The sequence below is a fragment of the Cherax quadricarinatus genome, chromosome 32 (assembly GCF_038502225.1).
Source record: "Cherax quadricarinatus isolate ZL_2023a chromosome 32, ASM3850222v1, whole genome shotgun sequence".
Taxonomy (NCBI): Eukaryota; Metazoa; Arthropoda; class Malacostraca; order Decapoda; family Parastacidae; genus Cherax; species Cherax quadricarinatus.
Genome location: NC_091323.1, coordinates 34778505 through 34797761, shown reverse-complemented (window position 1 = coordinate 34797761; position 19257 = coordinate 34778505). Strand labels below are relative to the sequence as shown.

The 19257-nt window shown below is 44.9% G+C and overlaps 1 protein-coding gene across 2 annotated transcripts in view; it reads left to right on the top strand.

Moving 5' to 3' along the window:
• LOC128690227 (uncharacterized) overlaps positions 1-14089 on the top strand; it is a 33501-nt gene extending 19412 nt beyond the window's left edge. For both annotated transcript variants that reach the window (XM_070090638.1, XM_070090637.1), the window contains exons 13-18: positions 3591-3768; positions 4474-4595; positions 5114-5299; positions 6949-7126; positions 9095-9181; positions 13015-14089. In XM_070090638.1, the coding sequence (XP_069946739.1) occupies positions 3591-3768; positions 4474-4595; positions 5114-5299; positions 6949-7126; positions 9095-9181; positions 13015-13136 (873 nt within the window). In that variant the 3' untranslated portion in view covers positions 13137-14089. The remainder of the gene's footprint in view (positions 1-3590; positions 3769-4473; positions 4596-5113; positions 5300-6948; positions 7127-9094; positions 9182-13014) is intronic.
• The last annotated feature ends 5168 nt before the right edge of the window (positions 14090-19257 follow it).

The following is a 19257-nucleotide window of genomic DNA, read 5'->3' as shown; positions in this document are numbered from 1 at the left end:
GGGCTAGTAACCCCTTCTCCTGTAGACATTTACTAAAAAAGAGAAGAAGAAAAACTTTATAAAACTGGGATGCTTAAATGTGCGTGGATGTAGTGCGGATGACAAGAAACAGATGATTGCTGATGTTATGAATGAAAAGAAGTTGGATGTCCTGGCCCTAAGCGAAACAAAGCTGAAGGGGGTAGGAGAGTTTCAGTGTGGGGAAATAAATGGGATTAAATCTGGAGTATCTGAGAGAGTTAGAGCAAAGGAAGGGGTAGCAGTAATGTTAAATGATCAGTTATGGAAGGAGAAAAGAGAATATGAATGTGTAAATGCAAGAATTATGTGGATTAAAGTAAAGGTTGGATGCGAGAAGTGGGTCATAATAAGTGTGTATGCACCTGGAGAAGAGAGGAATGCAGAGGAGAGAGAGAGATTTTGGGAGATGTTAAGTGAATGTATAGGAGCCTTTGAACCAAGTGAGAGAGTAATTGTGGTAGGGGACCTGAATGCTAAAGTAGGAGAAACTTTTAGAGAGGGTGTGGTAGGTAAGTTTGGGGTGCCAGGTGTAAATGATAATGGGAGCCCTTTGATTGAACTTTGTATAGAAAGGGGTTTAGTTATAGGTAATACATATTTTAAGAAAAAGAGGATAAATAAGTATACAAGATACGATGTAGGGCGAAATGACAGTAGTTTGTTGGATTATGTATTGGTAGATAAAAGACTGTTGAGTAGACTTCAGGATGTACATGTTTATAGAGGGGCCACAGATATATCAGATCACTTTCTAGTTGTAGCTACACTGAGAGTAAAAGGTAGATGGGATACAAGGAGAATAGAAGCATCAGGGAAGAGAGAGGTGAAGGTTTATAAACTAAAAGAGGAGGCAGTTAGGGAAAGATATAAACAGCTATTGGAGGATAGATGGGCTAATGAGAGCATAGGCAATGGGGTCGAAGAGGTATGGGGTAGGTTTAAAAATGTAGTGTTAGAGTGTTCAGCAGAAGTTTGTGGTTACAGGAAAGTGGGTGCGGGAGGGAAGAGGAGCGATTGGTGGAATGATGATGTAAAGAGAGTAGTAAGGGAGAAAAAGTTAGCATATGAGAAGTTTTTACAAAGTAGAAGTGATGCAAGGAGGGAAGAGTATATGGAGAAAAAGAGAGAGGTTAAGAGAGTGGTGAAGCAATGTAAAAAGAGAGCAAATGAGAGAGTGGGTGAGATGTTATCAACAAATTTTGTTGAAAATAAGAAAAAGTTTTGGAGTGAGATTAACAAGTTAAGGAAGCCTAGAGAACAAATGGATTTGTCAGTTAAAAATAGGAGAGGAGAGTTATTAAATGGAGAGTTAGAGGTATTGGGAAGATGGAGGGAATATTTTGAGGAATTGTTAAATGTTGATGAAGATAGGGAAGCTGTGATTTCGTGTATAGGGCAAGGAGGAATAACATCTTGTAGGAGTGAGGAAGAGCCAGTTGTGAGTGTGGGGGAAGTTCGTGAGGCAGTAGGTAAAATGAAAGGAGGTAAGGCAGCCGGGATTGATGGGATAAAGATAGAAATGTTAAAAGCAGGTGGGGATATTGTTTTGGAGTGGTTGGTGCAATTATTTAATAAATGTATGGAAGAGGGTAAGGTACCTAGGGATTGACAGAGAGCATGCATAGTTCCTTTGTATAAAGGCAAAGGGGACAAAAGAGAGTGCAAAAATTATAAGGGGATAAGTCTGTTGAGTATACCTGGTAAAGTGTATGGTAGAGTTATTATTGAAAGAATTAAAAGTAAGACGGAGAATAGGATAGCAGATGAACAAGGAGGTTTTAGGAAAGGTAGGGGGTGTGTGGACCAGGTGTTTACAGTGAAACATATAAGTGAACAGTATTTAGATAAGGCTAAAGAGGTCTTTGTGGCATTTATGGATTTGGAAAAGGCGTATGACAGGGTGGATAGGGGGGCAATGTGGCAGATGTTGCACGTGTATGGTGTAGGAGGTAGGTTACTGAAAGCAGTGAAGAGTTTTTACGAGGATAGTGAGGCTCAAGTTAGAGTACATAGGAAAGAGGGAAATTATTTACCAGTAAAAGTAGGCCTTAGACAAGGATGTGTGATGTCACCGTGGTTGTTTAATATATTTATAGATGGGGTTGTAAGAGAAATAAATGCGAGGGTCTTGACAAGAGGCGTGGAGTTAAAAGATAAAGAATCAAACATAAAGTGGGAGTTGTCACAGTTGCTCTTTGCTGATGACACTGTGCTCTTGGGAGATTCTGAAGAGAAGTTGCAGAGATTGGTGGATGAATTTGGTAGGGCGTGCAAAAGAAGAAAATTAAAAGTGAATACAGGAAAGAGTAAGGTTATGAGGATAACAAAAATATTAGGTGATGAAAGATTGGATATCAGATTGGAGGGAGAGAGTATGGAGGAGGTGAATGTATTCAGATATTTGGGAGTGGACGTGTCAGCGGATGGGTCTATGAAGGATGAGGTGAATCATAGAATTGATGAGGGGAAAAGGGTGAGTGGTGCACTTAGGAGTCTGTGGAGACAAAGAACTTTGTCCTTGGAGGCAAAGAGGGGAATGTATGAGAGTATAGTTTTACCAACACTCTTATATGGGTGTGAAGCATGGGTGATGAATGTTGCAGCGAGGAGAAGGCTGGAGGCAGTGGAGATGTCATGTCTGAGGGCAATGTGTGGTGTGAATATAATGCAGAGAATTCGTAGTTTGGAAGTTAGGAGGAGGTGCGGGATTACCAAAACTGTTGTCCAGAGGGCTGAGGAAGGGTTGTTGAGGTGGTTCGGACATGTAGAGAGAATGGAGCGAAACAGAATGACTTCAAGAGTGTATCAGTCTGTAGTGGAAGGAAGGCGGGGTAGGGGTCGGCCTAGGAAAGGTTGGAGGGAGGGGGTAAAGGAGGTTTTGTGTGCGAGGGGCTTGGACTTCCAGCAGGCGTGCATGAGCTTGTTTGATAGGAGTGAATGGAAACGAATGGTTTTTAATACTTGACGTGCTGTTGGAGTGTGAGCAAAGTAACATTTATGAAGGGATTCAGGGAAACCGGCAGGCCGGACTTGAGTCCTGGAGATGGGAAGTACAGTGCCTGCACTCTGAAGGAGGGGTGTTAATGTTGCAGTTTAAAAACTGTAGTGTAAAGCACCCTTCTGGCAAGACAGTGATGGAGTGAATGATGGTGAAAGTTTTTCTTTTTCGGGCCACCCTGCCTTGGTGGGAATTGGCCAGTGTGATAATATAATATATATATATATATATATATATATATATATATATATATATATATATATATATATATATATATATATATATATATATATATATATATATATACAGTATATAATGTTGACTACATTGATGTAAGTACGTCTTCTTCCCTCACTTCGATCCATTCTGGTTACTCACCACCACATAATACCCAATTTCAATTATTATATCTCCCACCTCCACCACTATCCCCACTAGTACTGCTGCAATTCACTATCAACTACCTACTATCATGCGTTATTACCACCACTACCACTACCACCAGCCTCATTAGCCACAACCATCTTCACCATCACTACCACCACTGAAACCGCAGTTTCTTGCCCATCAGGACATAAATATTGGAACTGGTGTGCTCCAGGCGGGTTCTGCCTTAATCTACCAGCTGTACGACTTCAACATGGCCAGCTCAGAGCGTGCAGACACCATTTACACCGACGTGGCAAACTTTGATACCTACTACTGCTATTCTGCTAACTGGAGGGACCACCTGAAGTTCAAACTAGACGGTGAGGGATTGATGGTTGAGAGGACACACAGGGTGAGGGTTTGATGGGAAACATAGTGTGAGTGGTTGATTCTTGAATGGAAGGGTGAGGGTAGGGATGTTTACCTGGAGTTTACCTGAAGAGAGTTCCGGGGGTCAACGCCCCCGCGGCCCGGTCTGTGACCAGGCCTCATGGTGGATCGGAGCCTGATCAGCCAGGCTGTTACTGCTGGCTGCATGCAATCCAACGTACGAGCCACAGCCCGGCTGGTCAGGTACCGACTTTAGGTGCTTGTCCAGTGCCTGGTTGAAGACAGCCAGGGGTCTATTGGTAATCCCCTTATGTATGCTGGGAGGCAGTTGAACAGTCTTGAGCCCCTGGCACTTATTGTGTTGTCTCTTAACGTGCTAGTGACACACCTGCTTTTCATTGGGGGGATGTTGCTGGCATTTTCCTTACAACCGGTTCTAATTAAGATTGAACTAGAGAAGCATACGTGGAGAAGCATCAATAGCGATAAAGGACCTGTGTCAGTACACATAATTCTGCAACCATTGGTTCAGAGGTTCAGGTCGTCATAGTCTCGATTTGAAACCAGCCGAACCCGTGCATCCCCCCTCCCCTTCTTAGCATTCCACTACACATTCCAGGAATACTTGCTGTTCCTCAAGTCACTGACCTAAGTTGAGCTAGAATAACTTGACTTGACGGGATTTGTGCCTACAGTGTCGGCGTGGCCAGAAGTGGTGAATACACCGTTGCTAACATCGTCCAGATTCAACGAACACTGGCAGATGCTACTCGCCCAATTTGGTGAGGTCTCCGTCAGCAGGATCACCAGAGTCAAGGTAAATACATAGGTCACCATAAGTAGGATTACAATGGCCTTATACTTTTTTTTGTTAGACCATAAGAAGAATGGGAAGGAGAGCGACTGGGAAAAGATTGAGCAGTTGATAAAGGATGTGTAGACGGAGGAGAGAGATAGTTCCAGTGACCTCACTACGTTGGGGGAGTTGGAAAAGTAGTTTTTGCCATATATTGACGAGTATTTATTCTTTTACACTACAATGGTCTAAACGGGATTAAAATTAAAGATAATCTTACATTTTCTCAAATATGCTAAGTAATTATTCATGTTTTTAACTAACAACGATAATAAATTTCAATGCAAATGTTTTATTAGTAAAAATTATGATTCTCATCCTGTAGGCTACCTCGTGTGAATTGAAATTACTTTTGTGTATCAATTGTTTCATCCATCCTGATAAAACAACAAGACTTCAATTTTTTAAAAAGTCTGTCTAGTTGCATGAAGCAGCGTCACATTACTACTGGTGTTGCATTGTTCTCTTGCACCCACCAGAGCATCAACGAGGCCAGCGGGGAGGTGTGGGTGGAGTTTGTTCTCCTGTACCGCCACCCAAGCATCAGTCAGCTTGACCCTGACCTCTACGTCCACATGACCTCTGGCCTCAAGGCCAAGAACTTCATCAGTGTCGCAGTCAACTACGGCAGCATCAACTACCACGGTTATAAACCCGACGGTCAGGTAATACCAAGTATTCTTGTTATTTTCTTTATTATTATTATTATTATTATTATTATTATTATTATTATTATTATTATTATTATTATTATTATTATTATTATTATTATTATTATTATTAAGTAGTAGTAGCAGTGATAGATTAATATTAGTAGTAGTAGTAAATAAAGAAGGAAGACTGTTGTAGAGGGTTATTAGGTAAGTTTGGAGTGCTGGGGGTAAATGATAAAGGGTTGCCACTAATTGAATCGTGCATATAGAGAAATTTGACAATAGGCAATACGTATTTTAATAAAAAGAGAATAAACAAATATGATGTAATGAGCAGTGACAGCAGTTAAGATAAGAAAAGATAAGATTTCGTTCGGATTTTCAACCCCGGAGAGTTAACCACCCAGCATAACCCAAGAAAGGCAATACGTCGAGGGACTGTCTATCTTATTTCCATTGTGGTCCTCAATGCATGGTAGAGACAGTCTGTGAGACCTGAGCGGTGGGAGTGATATAGTGATACCAAGTTGTAGGTAAAGACACACTGATCAAGACATTTATCAAGGAAACGTTTCACCACGAGTGACTTCTTGGGACTGAAGAAGCCATTCTTGGTGAAACGTTTTTCTTCATGTTTTGACAGTGTGTACGTGTTTCTCACCTACGAGAGAACTAGCCGTCACACCGTGGATACTTACCGACCTACCTACCTAGCGGTCGTTCCGGGGGTCAACGCCCCCACGGCCTAGTCTTTAACTAGGCCTCCTGGTGGATCAGGGATTGATCAACGAGGCTGTTACTGCTGGAAGCACGTAATCCAACATGCGAACCACAGCCCGGCTGGTCGAGTACTGACTTTAGGTATCTGTATAGTTTTATTGAATTATTATTATGTGAGCAAATTACCTGCATGAGGTTTACAGGGTATTACCTGAATTATTACAGGCAAGTAATTTGGGCGAGATAAGTGGGACTCAAGTCACCGTAGGTCGCAGGATTGTAACTCCCTCGATGCCCACTTCATCACCACTCACAAAAAGCTAGACCTGACATTAAATTAATAATTACAATATTAAAACCAGCTACTCGGGTAAATTAAAATTGTGGACTGTATATGATTAGGCTTGCTGGGTACACAAAAGAAATTCGTATTACCACTTACCATTTAATTACTGTAGATGGATCACACCACAACACCTGCCTGACACCTAGACCCTACACTGGCCAGTTAGAGATCTAAATGAAAGGACTAATGGCACACTTCCTTGTGAATGATGGTCGTATCCCTTATCTTCCGCCATCCACACGTAATTCTTGAGGTCCCGCAAATTTCCTGTCCAAATTCTTCATCAGGGGACATTAACATGGGTTCCTATTGCAAATTTAGCCACGAAGACGCCGGATTATTAGCTGAATTTTCCACAACAACCAGTGCCCACAAATTACCAATGGCGTCTTCCTGCTGCGTCACTCCCCCGGCTGTTCCACACAGCCCTTCACTTAAAATTTCTCGAAGGGTCCAAATAACATCACATTTTAATATGCAATTATTATATTATTCATTTATACGTTCTACATTTAGGAAAATTATGTAAAAAATTTCCACGATAGTAATGTATAGTACCGACTTTAGGTATCTGTATATAAACGCTTCTTTACAGGCTTTCATGCTGGTGGCTGAAGCCGGTTCACTTTCTCCGGTGATTGAACCAGACTGCACCATAACCGCTTCCACATCAACCACCGAATCAACAACCACTACCACTGCTACTACCACTACCACTGCTACTACCACTACCACCATACCAGACCACAGCACCACTACCACGAAGCCTCCTCGTAAGTGTCTCTGGGAAAATACAGTAATTCGGTATGACGATGGTCTATAGTAGTTCACAGGACTGTAACTTTTTAATTTACAATGAAAACAAAACTTGTATATAATAATGAGATATATACATAATTTCTGGTGTATTTCCCGCCTTACATATTGAGTTATAAACCATAATATAAATTTATATTTATACTATTTAGACAGTAACTAAACTTGTTGCCATACCAATGGGCAAACGGAACCCACTAATGGAAAAACGGGGACCCCATCGTAAGTAGCTCGTAATTACATAAAAACACAAGAAAGGAGAAACACTACTGCAGGCCTATTGGTCCATACTAGGCAAGTATTTTTCAAACTCAAACCCACTAACAAAAATATTTACCTAACTCATTTTCAACGTTACCCAAGCAATAAGCTTTGATTCAACCCCTCTCACTCATATATTTATCTAACCTAAATTTGAAGCTACTAGGCAAACTGTTCCACTCATCGATTACTCTATTTCCAAACCAATACTTTCCTATATCCTTTCTAAATCTTAACTTTAACAATTTGAATCCATTATTACGGGCTCTTTCTTGGAGGGATATCCTCAGGACCTTATTTATGTCTTTGTTAATGCTCATCTTCCACTTATACACTTAAATCATGTCTCCCTCATACTTCGTTTTACAAGAGAATGTAATTTAAGGGATCGACACCATGCCCAGCCCTTCTAGTGTAGGGTAGGTACCTGAGCCCGAGCTTGCAGCTCACAAGCCGCCTAAGTAATGCCTCATCGACACCATGCCCAGCCCTTCTAGGGTAGAGTAGGTGCCTGAGCCCGAGCTTGCAGCTCACAAGCCGCCTAAGTAATGCCTCATCGACACCATGCCCAGCCCTTCTAGGGTAGGGTAGGTGCCTGAGCCCGAGCTTGCAGCTCACAAGCCGCCTAAGTAATACCTCATCGACACCATGCCCAGCCCTTCTAGGGTAGGGTAGGTGCCTGAGCCCGAGCTTGCAGCTCACAAGCCTGTCATTCCCAATAACCCACTTGGGGCGGGGATGGCAGACCAGAGAGGCCTAGCTTCTCCCTACGAGCCCCGTGAGGGCGCCTGGGGACAGTGATCCCAAAGACGAGGGAGTATTTGTGCCTCCTCCCATGGAAGACTTAGGTCTCAGACACTCCCTAGACAGGGAGCCAAGGCCGGGCCAACATTTGGAAAAGGCGCGGGCCGGGAGAATACCGGCGAATCTTTAATAATAATAACGTAATTTAAGGAGGATATCTAATGCAATGGATTAATTTTGTCATTCTTCATTGAATGTTCTCGAAAGAATTTATATCCATTCTTCAGTATGGAGACAAGAACTGAGCTGCATAATTTAAGTGAGGCCTTACTAATGATGTACAGTATAACCTCTGGACTCCTGTTGCTTGTACTTCTTGACATAAATCCCAGTAATCTGTTTGCTTATTACTTACGCTTAGGCATTGTTGACTTGGTTTAGGATTGCTGCTTACCTTAATTCTCAAACCCTTTTCGCATTTTATATGACCAAGTTCCACATTGTTTAGTTTATGAGCACATTCCCGAGCTTCAAGACTCTGCATTTATCTACAGTGAAACGCATCTGCCACTTTTCTGACCACGACGTGAGTTTGTCTAAATCCTCCTGAAGTTCAGAGACATCTTCCAAGGAATCGATTATCCTACCTATTTTCGTGTCATCAGGGAATTTACTCATATCACTAGTTATTCCCTCGTCAACGTCATTAATGCATATTATGAACAACATTGGGCCTAAAACTGATCCTGTGGAATGCCACTTGTTACAAAACGCCACTCTGATTTGACCCACATATAAGATACATCGTAATGTTTTCGCATGATGGATATAGAGGGAATGATGAAGTTGTCAAACTAGCATAGTAACGATTATGATTATTATAGTAACTGTGAGGAGTAAACAAATGTTATTGATTACAGGCACTGATCAATCCACCAGCACTACCACTACCACAACCATAACCACCACCGATCCCAACAATCCAAACCAGATTGTCTATTCCTCAGGTGAGTCCTACACCGTCCCTTAGGTGAGTCCTGCACCATACCTCAGGTGAGTCCTGTACCATACTTTAGGTGAGTCCTGCACCATACCTCAGGTGAGTCCTACACCATACCTCAGATGAGTCATGCACCATACCTCAGGTGAGTCTTGTAGTCAGTGAGCTTACATGCCTAATTCCCATAGTTTCCACCAGAGGCCAGGCCTCTCGGTGGGCATGCCAGCCTGCCCACCCCTGCATCTGCCTCACTCACTCAGCGGCCTAGACTCAGACAACAGGTCCTTACACCTCTCTCCCTCATGGGCATGGCCCTCCCGGGCCATGGGCACGTAACACACTGCCTGTGTACCCCAGATACCGTAAATAAAGTAAGAAGCCTCCGAAGCGTTTATCATTGAACCCCGCTCTGCAAGCACTACCAATTAACTCGTAAACATTGGTGGAAGCAGTGGTCACAGCAAGTGTGTTTGCCCGGAGAGAGGAAGGAAGAGGGATGAAGTCATCTTCACTTCATCACCCTACACAAGAAACATCCATCTCTCAACGAGTTATCCTGATGTCGTGTCTGCACGTTTCAGCATCCAGACACAGGTACAAGCAGGATCCAGGCCGAAATTTGCCGAATTTCTTTGAGAATTGTAAGTGGCATCCCAGTGACCCCACGCTACAGCATCCCACACTGTTTCTTAAGTCACGTGTTCAGCGTCACTTGTATGTTCTGCTGTTGTCATTCAGCTCAGCACAGCTATTTCAGCAAGGCAGAGGTAAGTTTTGTGGTGATTTCTGCGTCCAGTGTGTCTCCCTGTGTTGTGGGTGGGAGAGGAGAAAGCAGCTGGGTTCCTGCCTCACTCACACCTCACCCACATACCACCACATTCCACCACTATGTGCTCACTCCCTCTGCTGTGTTTTCTGCTGTTTTCCATGTGAATTCATTGCCAGAGCTGTGTATCCGAGTGCCCGAGGCCACTCGAGGCTACGTGGATCAGCATGCCACATAGATCACGATGCCACGTGGATCCTGATGCCACGTGGGGTGTGGACAAAGCCACGTGGATCTACGAGCCACATGAGTTACCAAGCCAGATGTCCCAGGCCACATGTTGTGGTCTGCTGCTGCCCGACTTCATTACGTCATGATGTCTACCTGACGTCACCTCGAGATGTCTGCTGATGTGACAGTGCTGCTGATGTCACCTTGCGACGTCATGCCTGACATCACACGATGTCACATCGAGTGTTCTAGTAATTATTTCAGTATTGTCGAGAAGATTGAGAGAAGATATATGTCATGTATTAATTCCTCTCTCAGTCAGTGTTCTCACATGTTCGTGTATAGCTTAGTGTCGATTTTTGCACAGAAAAGAGTCATTTGTTAGTGTAAGCCATATAGTACTGCATGTGCAGTGTGGGTGTGTGCAGTTTTCCATGTGTCCTGTGTGGTCTTGAGCCCAGCTGAGTGTTGACCACAGGTCTGCAGCCAGACCCCAGTGTAGCACCTCATGTTACTTGTCACCCGGTGTGACCCGCACATTTGACAGCTGATATTAGTCAGCCCAAGCATCCGAGCCTCTTGTACAGAAAGCTCTTATTGTTTGTCGCTCGTGATGCTCTGTAGAATCGTACCTGCTACGATTACCATTGAGATTTGTTTCACTTCACCTCCAGACCGTCAGAGTGCAGTTATATGTAGAGAAACAAGTCTGGGGATGCTTAGACTAACCTTTGCTATAACTCCAACTGCCGAGAGAATGACACTTCGCCAAGCCGCAGTTAGCCCTGTCGGCAGGCGCTGTGTCAGCTTCCTGTCATAGCTTCAGTGAGCAGCCTGCACAAAGATGATGTCACTTTGACTGCTAGCCTGCTCACTGCAGTACAGTGTATGATGTTATAACTCCCAGATGTTTGGCGAATCTTCTCTGCCACAACTCGCCCCACGCTCGCCTGCAGTGACAGCCCAGCGACAGTACCAGTCGAGAAATGTCCTCCTGAGTCGCTTGACAGAAGTCTGCTCAGTTGCTGAGTACTGATGACGCCTCACTCCAGGGCTCCAGCAGGTCATGCCCCAGGTTGAGTGAAACCCTGTAGCGACTCCTACGATGACTGCTTCACTGTTCCAGAGGAGACCGTACCCTGTTACGTCACAGCTCAGCCGCAACGATGTCTCCTGTGTTGCAGTATCTGTCCAGATGCAGGAAGGCGTGCAGTGATGCCCATCGACACTCACTGCCTATGACCACGATGTTTAGCACATCCCACCTGTTTCTTTCTTCCCTCCCTGTAGGAAGTTTTTTTCCCATGTCCATATGTATATATATATGTTTTTATTTTGTGTTCTGTGCCCTGTTCCTACGAGAGAGAGACCGAGTTTTTTTACCGCCAGACATGGTCAGGTCGACCATGTGGTAGGTGGCCGAGCGAAATGTAGCCAGTGAGCCTACATGCCTAATTCCCATAGTTTCCACCAGAGGCCAGGCCTCTCGGTGGCCATGCCAGTCTGCCCACCCCTGCATCTGCCTCACTCACTCAGCAGCCTAGACTCAGACAACAGGTCCTTACTCCTCTCTCCCTCGTGGGCATGGCCCTCCCGGGCCATGGGCACGTAACACACTGCTTGTGTACCCTAGATACCGTAAAGTAAGAAGCCTCCGAAGACGTATCATTTACTCCTCGCTACCAGAAACACCAAATAATCTCGTAAACAGTCCTACACCATACCTCAGGTGAGTCCTGTACCATATCTCAGGTGAGTCCTGCACCATACCTCAGGTGAGTCATGCAGCATACCTCAGGTGAGTCATGCGCCATACCTCAGGTGAGTCCTGCACCATACCCCAGGTGAATCATGCACCATACCTCAGGTGAGTTCTGCACCATACCTCAGGTGAGTCATGCACCATACCTCAGGTGTCATGCACCATACCTCAGGTGAGTCCTACACCATACCTCAGGTGAGTCATGCACCATACCTCAGGTGAGTCCTGCACCATACCTCAGGTGAGTCCTACACCATACCTCAGGTGAGTCCTACACCATACCTCAGGTGAGTCCTACACCATACCTCAGGTGAATCCTGCACCATACCTCATTTGAGTTCTGCACCATACCTCAGGTAAGTTCTACACCATACCTCAGGTGCATCCTACACCATACCTCGGGTGAGTCCTACACCATACCTCAGGTGAGTCCTACACCATACCTCAGGTGAGTCCTGCACCATACCCCAGGTGAGTCCTGCATCATACCTCAGGAGAGTCCAACACCATACTTCAGGTGAGTCCTACACCGTACCTCAGGTGAGTCCTACACCGTACCTCAGGTGAGTCGTACATCAGTCTCCGGAAACCATGTAAATGGATAGCCAAATAGATAAATACATTAATTACATTCATATACACAGAGAAATTTACTTAGGATAAAATTACAGACGTGTCTAGGTACAACCACCCTTTAGTCTCGTCTCTGACTTGAACACTGCTGAGGAGGTCCTCTTTTGGAAGTCCCATGCAGGTTAATTGCTAATTTGTTAATGTAATAATAATAATAATAATAATAATAATAATAATAATAATAATAATAATAGTGTGAATGATGGTGAAAGTTTTTCTTTTTCGGGTCACCCTGTGTCAGTGGGAGACGGCCAGCGTGTTAAATAATAATTACAATAAACCATACCACGGGCGGGATTGAACCCGCGGTCAGAGAGTCTCAAATGATTTATTTCCATTGAAATTTTATTCAATATTGTGTACGGATGGGCGTTTAAATTAAGCCCTAATTGTATTTATTAAGTATTCTTTTATTTATATTATTTAGTAAGTGTTGTGCTTGATACAGGTGACCTGGCCGGCCTGGGTATAGGTCTGCTGCTGATAGGTCTGGCAGTGGGGACATGTGGCACCTTCCTGGTGGTAGTGAAGAAGATTCACCTCACCGTGCTAGGCTGGTTCAAGGCATAGCGTGTCTCACACACAATCTTATTATAGTTATGGAAGACAACGCCGGATGATTGAAAGGTGATGAGGTTCGGTCCTAGAAAGGGACGGATACCTACAATTTCCTTGAATCAAGAACCTTTCATTGTAAGATGTGAGGATCAGAGCTCCACTTTGCCAAGCATGCTAAGCTGACACACTGAAGAACAAAAAGAGACAATACTGTGACTGGAACAATACACAAATAACCCGCACATTAGAGAGAGGAGCTTACAATGACGTAAATGATCTTTGGTGTAGTGGCGTGCAGAGGGGGGAGGGGCGGTGGCCCCGGGCATCCAAATGGGGGGGGCATCCAATTAGAAAGGGAAATAAGATAGTGATTCTGAAATTTCAGCGGTGATAAATCACTGCACTACAGAGGCAGTGGTTACCTCTTTATTCCTTTAACATGGTGTACCCTTTCTGTCCAGAGAAAATGGTGACCCAAGTTGAAGAAAGAGAGAAATTAAAAAAGGAATGTTCAGATTTTGCAAATTATTATGATAATGATGTGGCAGCCATTCAGTTATATGACGAAATTATTGATTTTGTGATGGTCCTTTGAGCCGGAGGGAATAGAATTCTCCCTGATGGTAAAGATACTGTGGAGTCTTTATTACAGTATGGGAGGGATGTCTCTCCCACGCTGTCATACACATTACTGCTTACACTCGCATTTTCAGTCTCTAGTTGTGAAAGGTCATTTTCAAAACTGAAATTAATAAAAACATATCTGAGGTCTTGAATGTCACAGGAACAACTGACCAACCTGGCTTTAATAAACATTCAAAAAGAATTTCTCACAGCTGATGTTAAAAGTGTAGTTCAAGTGTTTTCTGACAAGAGGGATTATTTGTGGAACAGAACTTAATAAATTTGGTTGATTTATATTTACATCGAATAAATTGTTTATTTCATGTTTCATCTGTGTTTACATATGCAAACCTCTTCAAGGGGGGCTCCTTGGTGTGGTGAAGAGGCTCTTGGTCTGAGGAATTAGGCCTGTCGGTCTCCTTCCTCAGACCGAACCTAATTACCCCCCAATCCCCCCTTCCCTATCCCCTTTTTCCCTTTCCTCCTCCCCCTTCCCACCCCTCCCTTTTGCCCTTCCTCTTTTTGGCCTTTGGGATTTTTCCCACAGGCGTGCTAGTTCCTAGGTAGGGGAAAGGATACCGGGGTCCATCCCATTCCGTTGAGGTTCTTGGCGGTGGCGTAGTTTGCCGTGGAATCTGGATCACCTGGGGATGTCCCGATCCCTCTCCGGTATCCTGGAGAGTGGCTTTGGGTGTCTTTCAGGTGACGGGTGTATCTCTGGAAGCCACCTTTTGGATTCCGGGGGTGGTGGCCGAAGGAGGTATGCTTTGTGATGGATATCCGGCCGCCCTCTCTTTTGTCCACCGAGGTAGCTCGGCAGATGTGAGGTTGCTATCCCGGATTGCTGGTTTACTTGCATGATGGGTACGGTATGGCACGGGTTCCATGCTGCATCTACGCTACTTGCGGTGCTGAGGTCCTCTTGGGCACAGAGGGAGATTTCTGGCCCTTTCATTCCTCCTAGGAACTATCCCTCCCCGGTCCCCCCTTTTTTTTATTCTTTTTTTTTTATTTTTATTTTATTTTCTTTCTTTTTTTTCTTAAAACAAAAAGAAGTAACCTAACCATGGAGAACCCAATCCATGAATCTGGTACCCCCAGGCCCCTTCTTGATACCGCACCCCATTCTGACCCCGCTTCGTCTTTGGACCACTCTTCGGACACTCCTCATGCCTCTGTACCTCTTGCCGGTGCTGTTTCCTCACCCGCTTCAGGTACTGAGGTCTCGACTGACTCCTTTGATTTATCTGACCTCCGCTCTCCTTTGACTATGCTTCCGGCCTCTCCCTCTACGGTGCGGCAATTTTTGAATCGCTGGCCCATTCCACGTCGGACCAACTCTGGTCCCACGCCTAAACGCCAACGACAATTACCTGCTGATGATACTTCTCCACCTTCTCGTTCTTCTCAGAAAAGATCGACACGTCCTGCACTCCCTTTCCACGCTCAGTTTCAGACTGCACAATGGACTAAATTCTTCACTTTACGACCGACTTCCTCTACCGCCCATCTTTCCGACCACAGTATTGGCAAGGCACTCCTACGCCATGTTGGTAAAGATATTTCTTTTCATGCTCTTAAGAGCGGTACGCACATCATCACTGTGCAGAATGCTATCCAAGCTCATGATCTTTCTCTTCTTTCCCATATAGATACTGTTCCTGTCACTATTGAAAAACATCATTCCCTCAATTCTTGTAGTGGTACCGTCATTCTGCCCCATACCATAGTTCAACAAAATTTCCAGACATGTGGCAATGACATTCTTGAACAGCTGGAACTCCAAGATCTCCCAATCCTCAAGGTAGACACTTATGTTCTTCCTGCCCGCAGGCGGAGACGATACCCTAGCAATGTGGCTCGTTTAACTTTTGACAGCCGTGAACTCCCATCCTCAGTTTATGTAGCAGGACATCGGTTACAAGTTCGAAAGGTGATCCCTACACGGCAACAGTGTAGAAATTGCTGGCGATTTGGCCATCCAGCGAAATATTGCAGATCCATAGCCGAATGCCCAGTCTGTGGTGTCAATGACCATTCTAATACATCTTGCAATCGACCTCCCTCTTGCCTTAATTGTCATGAGGCTCACCCTTCGTACTCTCGCCGTTGCCAAGTCTACTCAAATGAGCGGGAAATCCGTTACCTCAAAGAGGCAGAAGGTCTCCCTTATGCCATGGCAGTTTCTCATCTCCGCCTCCAAGGGAGACTACCTCGTGTTTCTTATTCCCGTGTTTCAAAACGTCCCCCCACTTCTGGGGTCCCATCTTCTGCAACCTCCTCTGTGGTTACCTCTCCCATAGTCACTCCTGTATCTAATTATTTTGCTGTCCTAGGCTCAGACGTCCCTACTTCAATGCCTCAGCCTGTTCTCGCTTCTTCGTGTTCTCCCTCACACGCCTCAGTATCAATGAGACCTCATACGACACCTCCTCCCAATCATCCCTCTACTTCTCAGAAGTCAAAAAAAGGTCGTTTAACCCCTCCTTCCTTTCTTCCACCTCCTCATTTTACCTTCCCTGTCTCTGTACCGGGTTCTTCCCCTCTCACTGGCTCTGTTACAAGTGTAGAGGTTCACCCTCCTCCTCGTACTATACCTACCTCCCCTGTTCCCTCCCAAGTTTCTTCCTCTTCTGCCACCTCCCAGGCTTCTACCTCTTCTGTCCCCTTCCACGCTTCTTCTCCAGTTCCCTCCATCCTTTTGCCCCCCCTACCTTGGTACAGTCCATTACAGTTCCAATCTTTACTCATCCTCCCCCTACCATCTCCAATATTGTCTCCCATACGACGTCTCTGAATTCTGAAACACTCGAAGCAATCTATGAATATATTGCAGAGACCAAACCATCAATGGACAGTGATCCACCCTCTGTTCCTTCTCTCTCCTCTCCTCCATCTGCGCAACTCCTTTCTTCACAGCGCACCATTCCTTTGCTGCTAGAACGTTTTCCGCTGCCTCCGCATGTGGACTTTTCTAACCCTTCTAGTCCGTAGGAACCCTTACCTGTGGATTTCAAGTATCTTTATCATTGCCAATCATGGCCTATTTACAGTGGAATATACGCGGCCTCACTGGTAATCGGGGTGAGCTTCAGATGTTACTCTCCCAGTTTTCCCCTGTTGGTGTTTGCTTACAGGAACCAAAATTACACTCTGCTGTTATCTCTCCCATCTCAGGCTATAATTTATTGTATTCTTCAGATCCTTTTCCTGATGGGACCTTTAATGAAAGTGCCCTTCTTCTACGCACTGATATTCCGTACCATCAGCTATTTGTTTGTACTTCGCTGCATTACACAGCAGCCCGTATCCACTTGCATAGGTGGTATACGCTCTGTTCTTTATATCTCTCTCCTTCTCGGGCATTATCTATTCCGGATATTGCCTTTCTTGTTTCGTCATTACCACCACCGATTCTGTTACTTGGCGATTTTAATGCCCATCATTTCCTCTGGGGGGGTCTCACTGTGATTCCCGTGGCATTCAGTTAGAGGCTTTTCTTGCCACCCACCCCCTCCATGTTTTAAATACAGGTACTCACACCCATTTTGATCCTCGGACTCTCACTCTCTCTTGCATCGATCTCTCAGTCTGCTCTTCCTCCACCGCCTTAGACTTCACCTGGTCTGTTCTCCCGGATTTACATGACAGCGATCATTTCCCAATCATTCGTACTTCCCCTTCATATTCACCACCTCTTCGTATCCCATCCTGGCAATTTGATCAGGCAAATTGGAACTTTTACTCACAACTGTTTTTAGTGAGGTTCCTTCTTCGTAATCCATTGATGAGCTTTTACACCTCTTCTCGTCCTCTGTTTAAACTGCAGCTTCTCATTCTATACCCCAAACTTTGGGCAGGCATTCTCAGAAATGCGTGCCTTAGTGGTCTCCTGCTTGAGCTTGTGCAGTACATTTGAAACGCGCTGAATGGGGCAGGTACCAGTACAATAGAACCACTAAGAGACTTCTTGATTTTTAAGCAGAAGTGTGCAATCGCTCGCCGTGTCGTCCGTGATGCTAAACGCACTTACTGGCAAGATTATGTCTCCTCCATCACCTCTGCTTCCTCTATGAGTGCAGTCTGGAAAACAGTACGAAAACTGAGTGGTAAATATTCTCCTGACCCGGCTCCTGTTCTGCGGGATGCCAGTGTTGATATAGCAAACCCACTAGATGTTGCCAATGAAATTGGCAATCATCTGGTCCGTATTTCTCAGGGGCTCCATCTATGCCCCTCGTTTCTTTCCTCAAAGTCTGCCAGAGAGTTAGCACCCTTGGACTTTTCTTCTCTCAGAGAAGAACAGTATAATGTGCCTTTTACACTTCAAGAACTGGAGGCAACACTCTCAGCTTGCCGATCATCGGCAGCTGGGCCCGACGACATTCATATTCGTATGCCACAACATTTACATCAGTCAGCCCTTGCAGTCCTATTACTCCTTTTCAATCTTATTTGGTCACAAGGAGTTCCACAGCTGTGGAAATCTGCCATTGTTCTCCCTTTCCGCAAACCAGGCACTACGGGACATGAAGCCTCCCACTATCGTCCCATTGCTCTTACCAGTGCAGTTTGCAAAGTGATGGAATGCTTGGTAAATAGACGTTTAGTGTGGTATTTAGAGACACACAACAGTCTCTCCACTCGTCAATATGGCTTTCATAAGGGCCGTTCTACCGTAGACCCCTTACTATGCTTGGATACATATGTTCGTAATGCCTTTGCGAATAACCACTCGGTTATTGCCATATTTTTGACCTTGAGAAGGCATATTATGACACAACTTGGAGGTATAATATTTTGGCCCAAGCCCACTCCTTAGGCCTCCGAGGCAATCTACCATCCTTCCTTAAGAACTTTTTAACTGATAGACATTTCCGTGTTCGGGTTAATAATGTGCTCTCCCCGGACTTTATCCAAGCTGAAGGTGTCCCCCAGGGATGTGTTCTGAGCACAACACTTTTTCTCCTTGCTATTAATGATTTGGCCTCTAGTCTTCCATCAAATATTTGGTCATCACTCTATGTTGATGACTTCGCTATTGCCTGTGCAGGCGCTGACTGTCACCTCATTACAGTTTCTCTCCAGCATGCGGTCGACCGTGTTTCCGATTGGGCCACCACACATGGGTTTAAATTTTCCAGCACTAAAACCCACCAAATTACTTTTACTAGACGCTCTGTCATCTCCGATCATCCTTTGTACCTCTATGGCTCCCGTATCCCTGAACGTAATACAGTCAAGCTTCTGGGCCTCCTCTTTGACTGTAGGTTATCCTGGAAACTTCACATTACCTCTCTGAAAACAACTTGTCACAGCCGGCTGAACCTTCTTAAAACCCTTGCTCATCTTTCATGGGGAGCTGATCGTCGAACCCTCCTTCGCCTACATTCCACCCTCATTTTGTCGAAACTTGATTATGGTGACCAGATCTATTCAGCATCTCCTGCTACTCTCTCTAGCCTTGACCCCATTCATCACCAAGGATTACGTTTATGCCTTAGTGCTT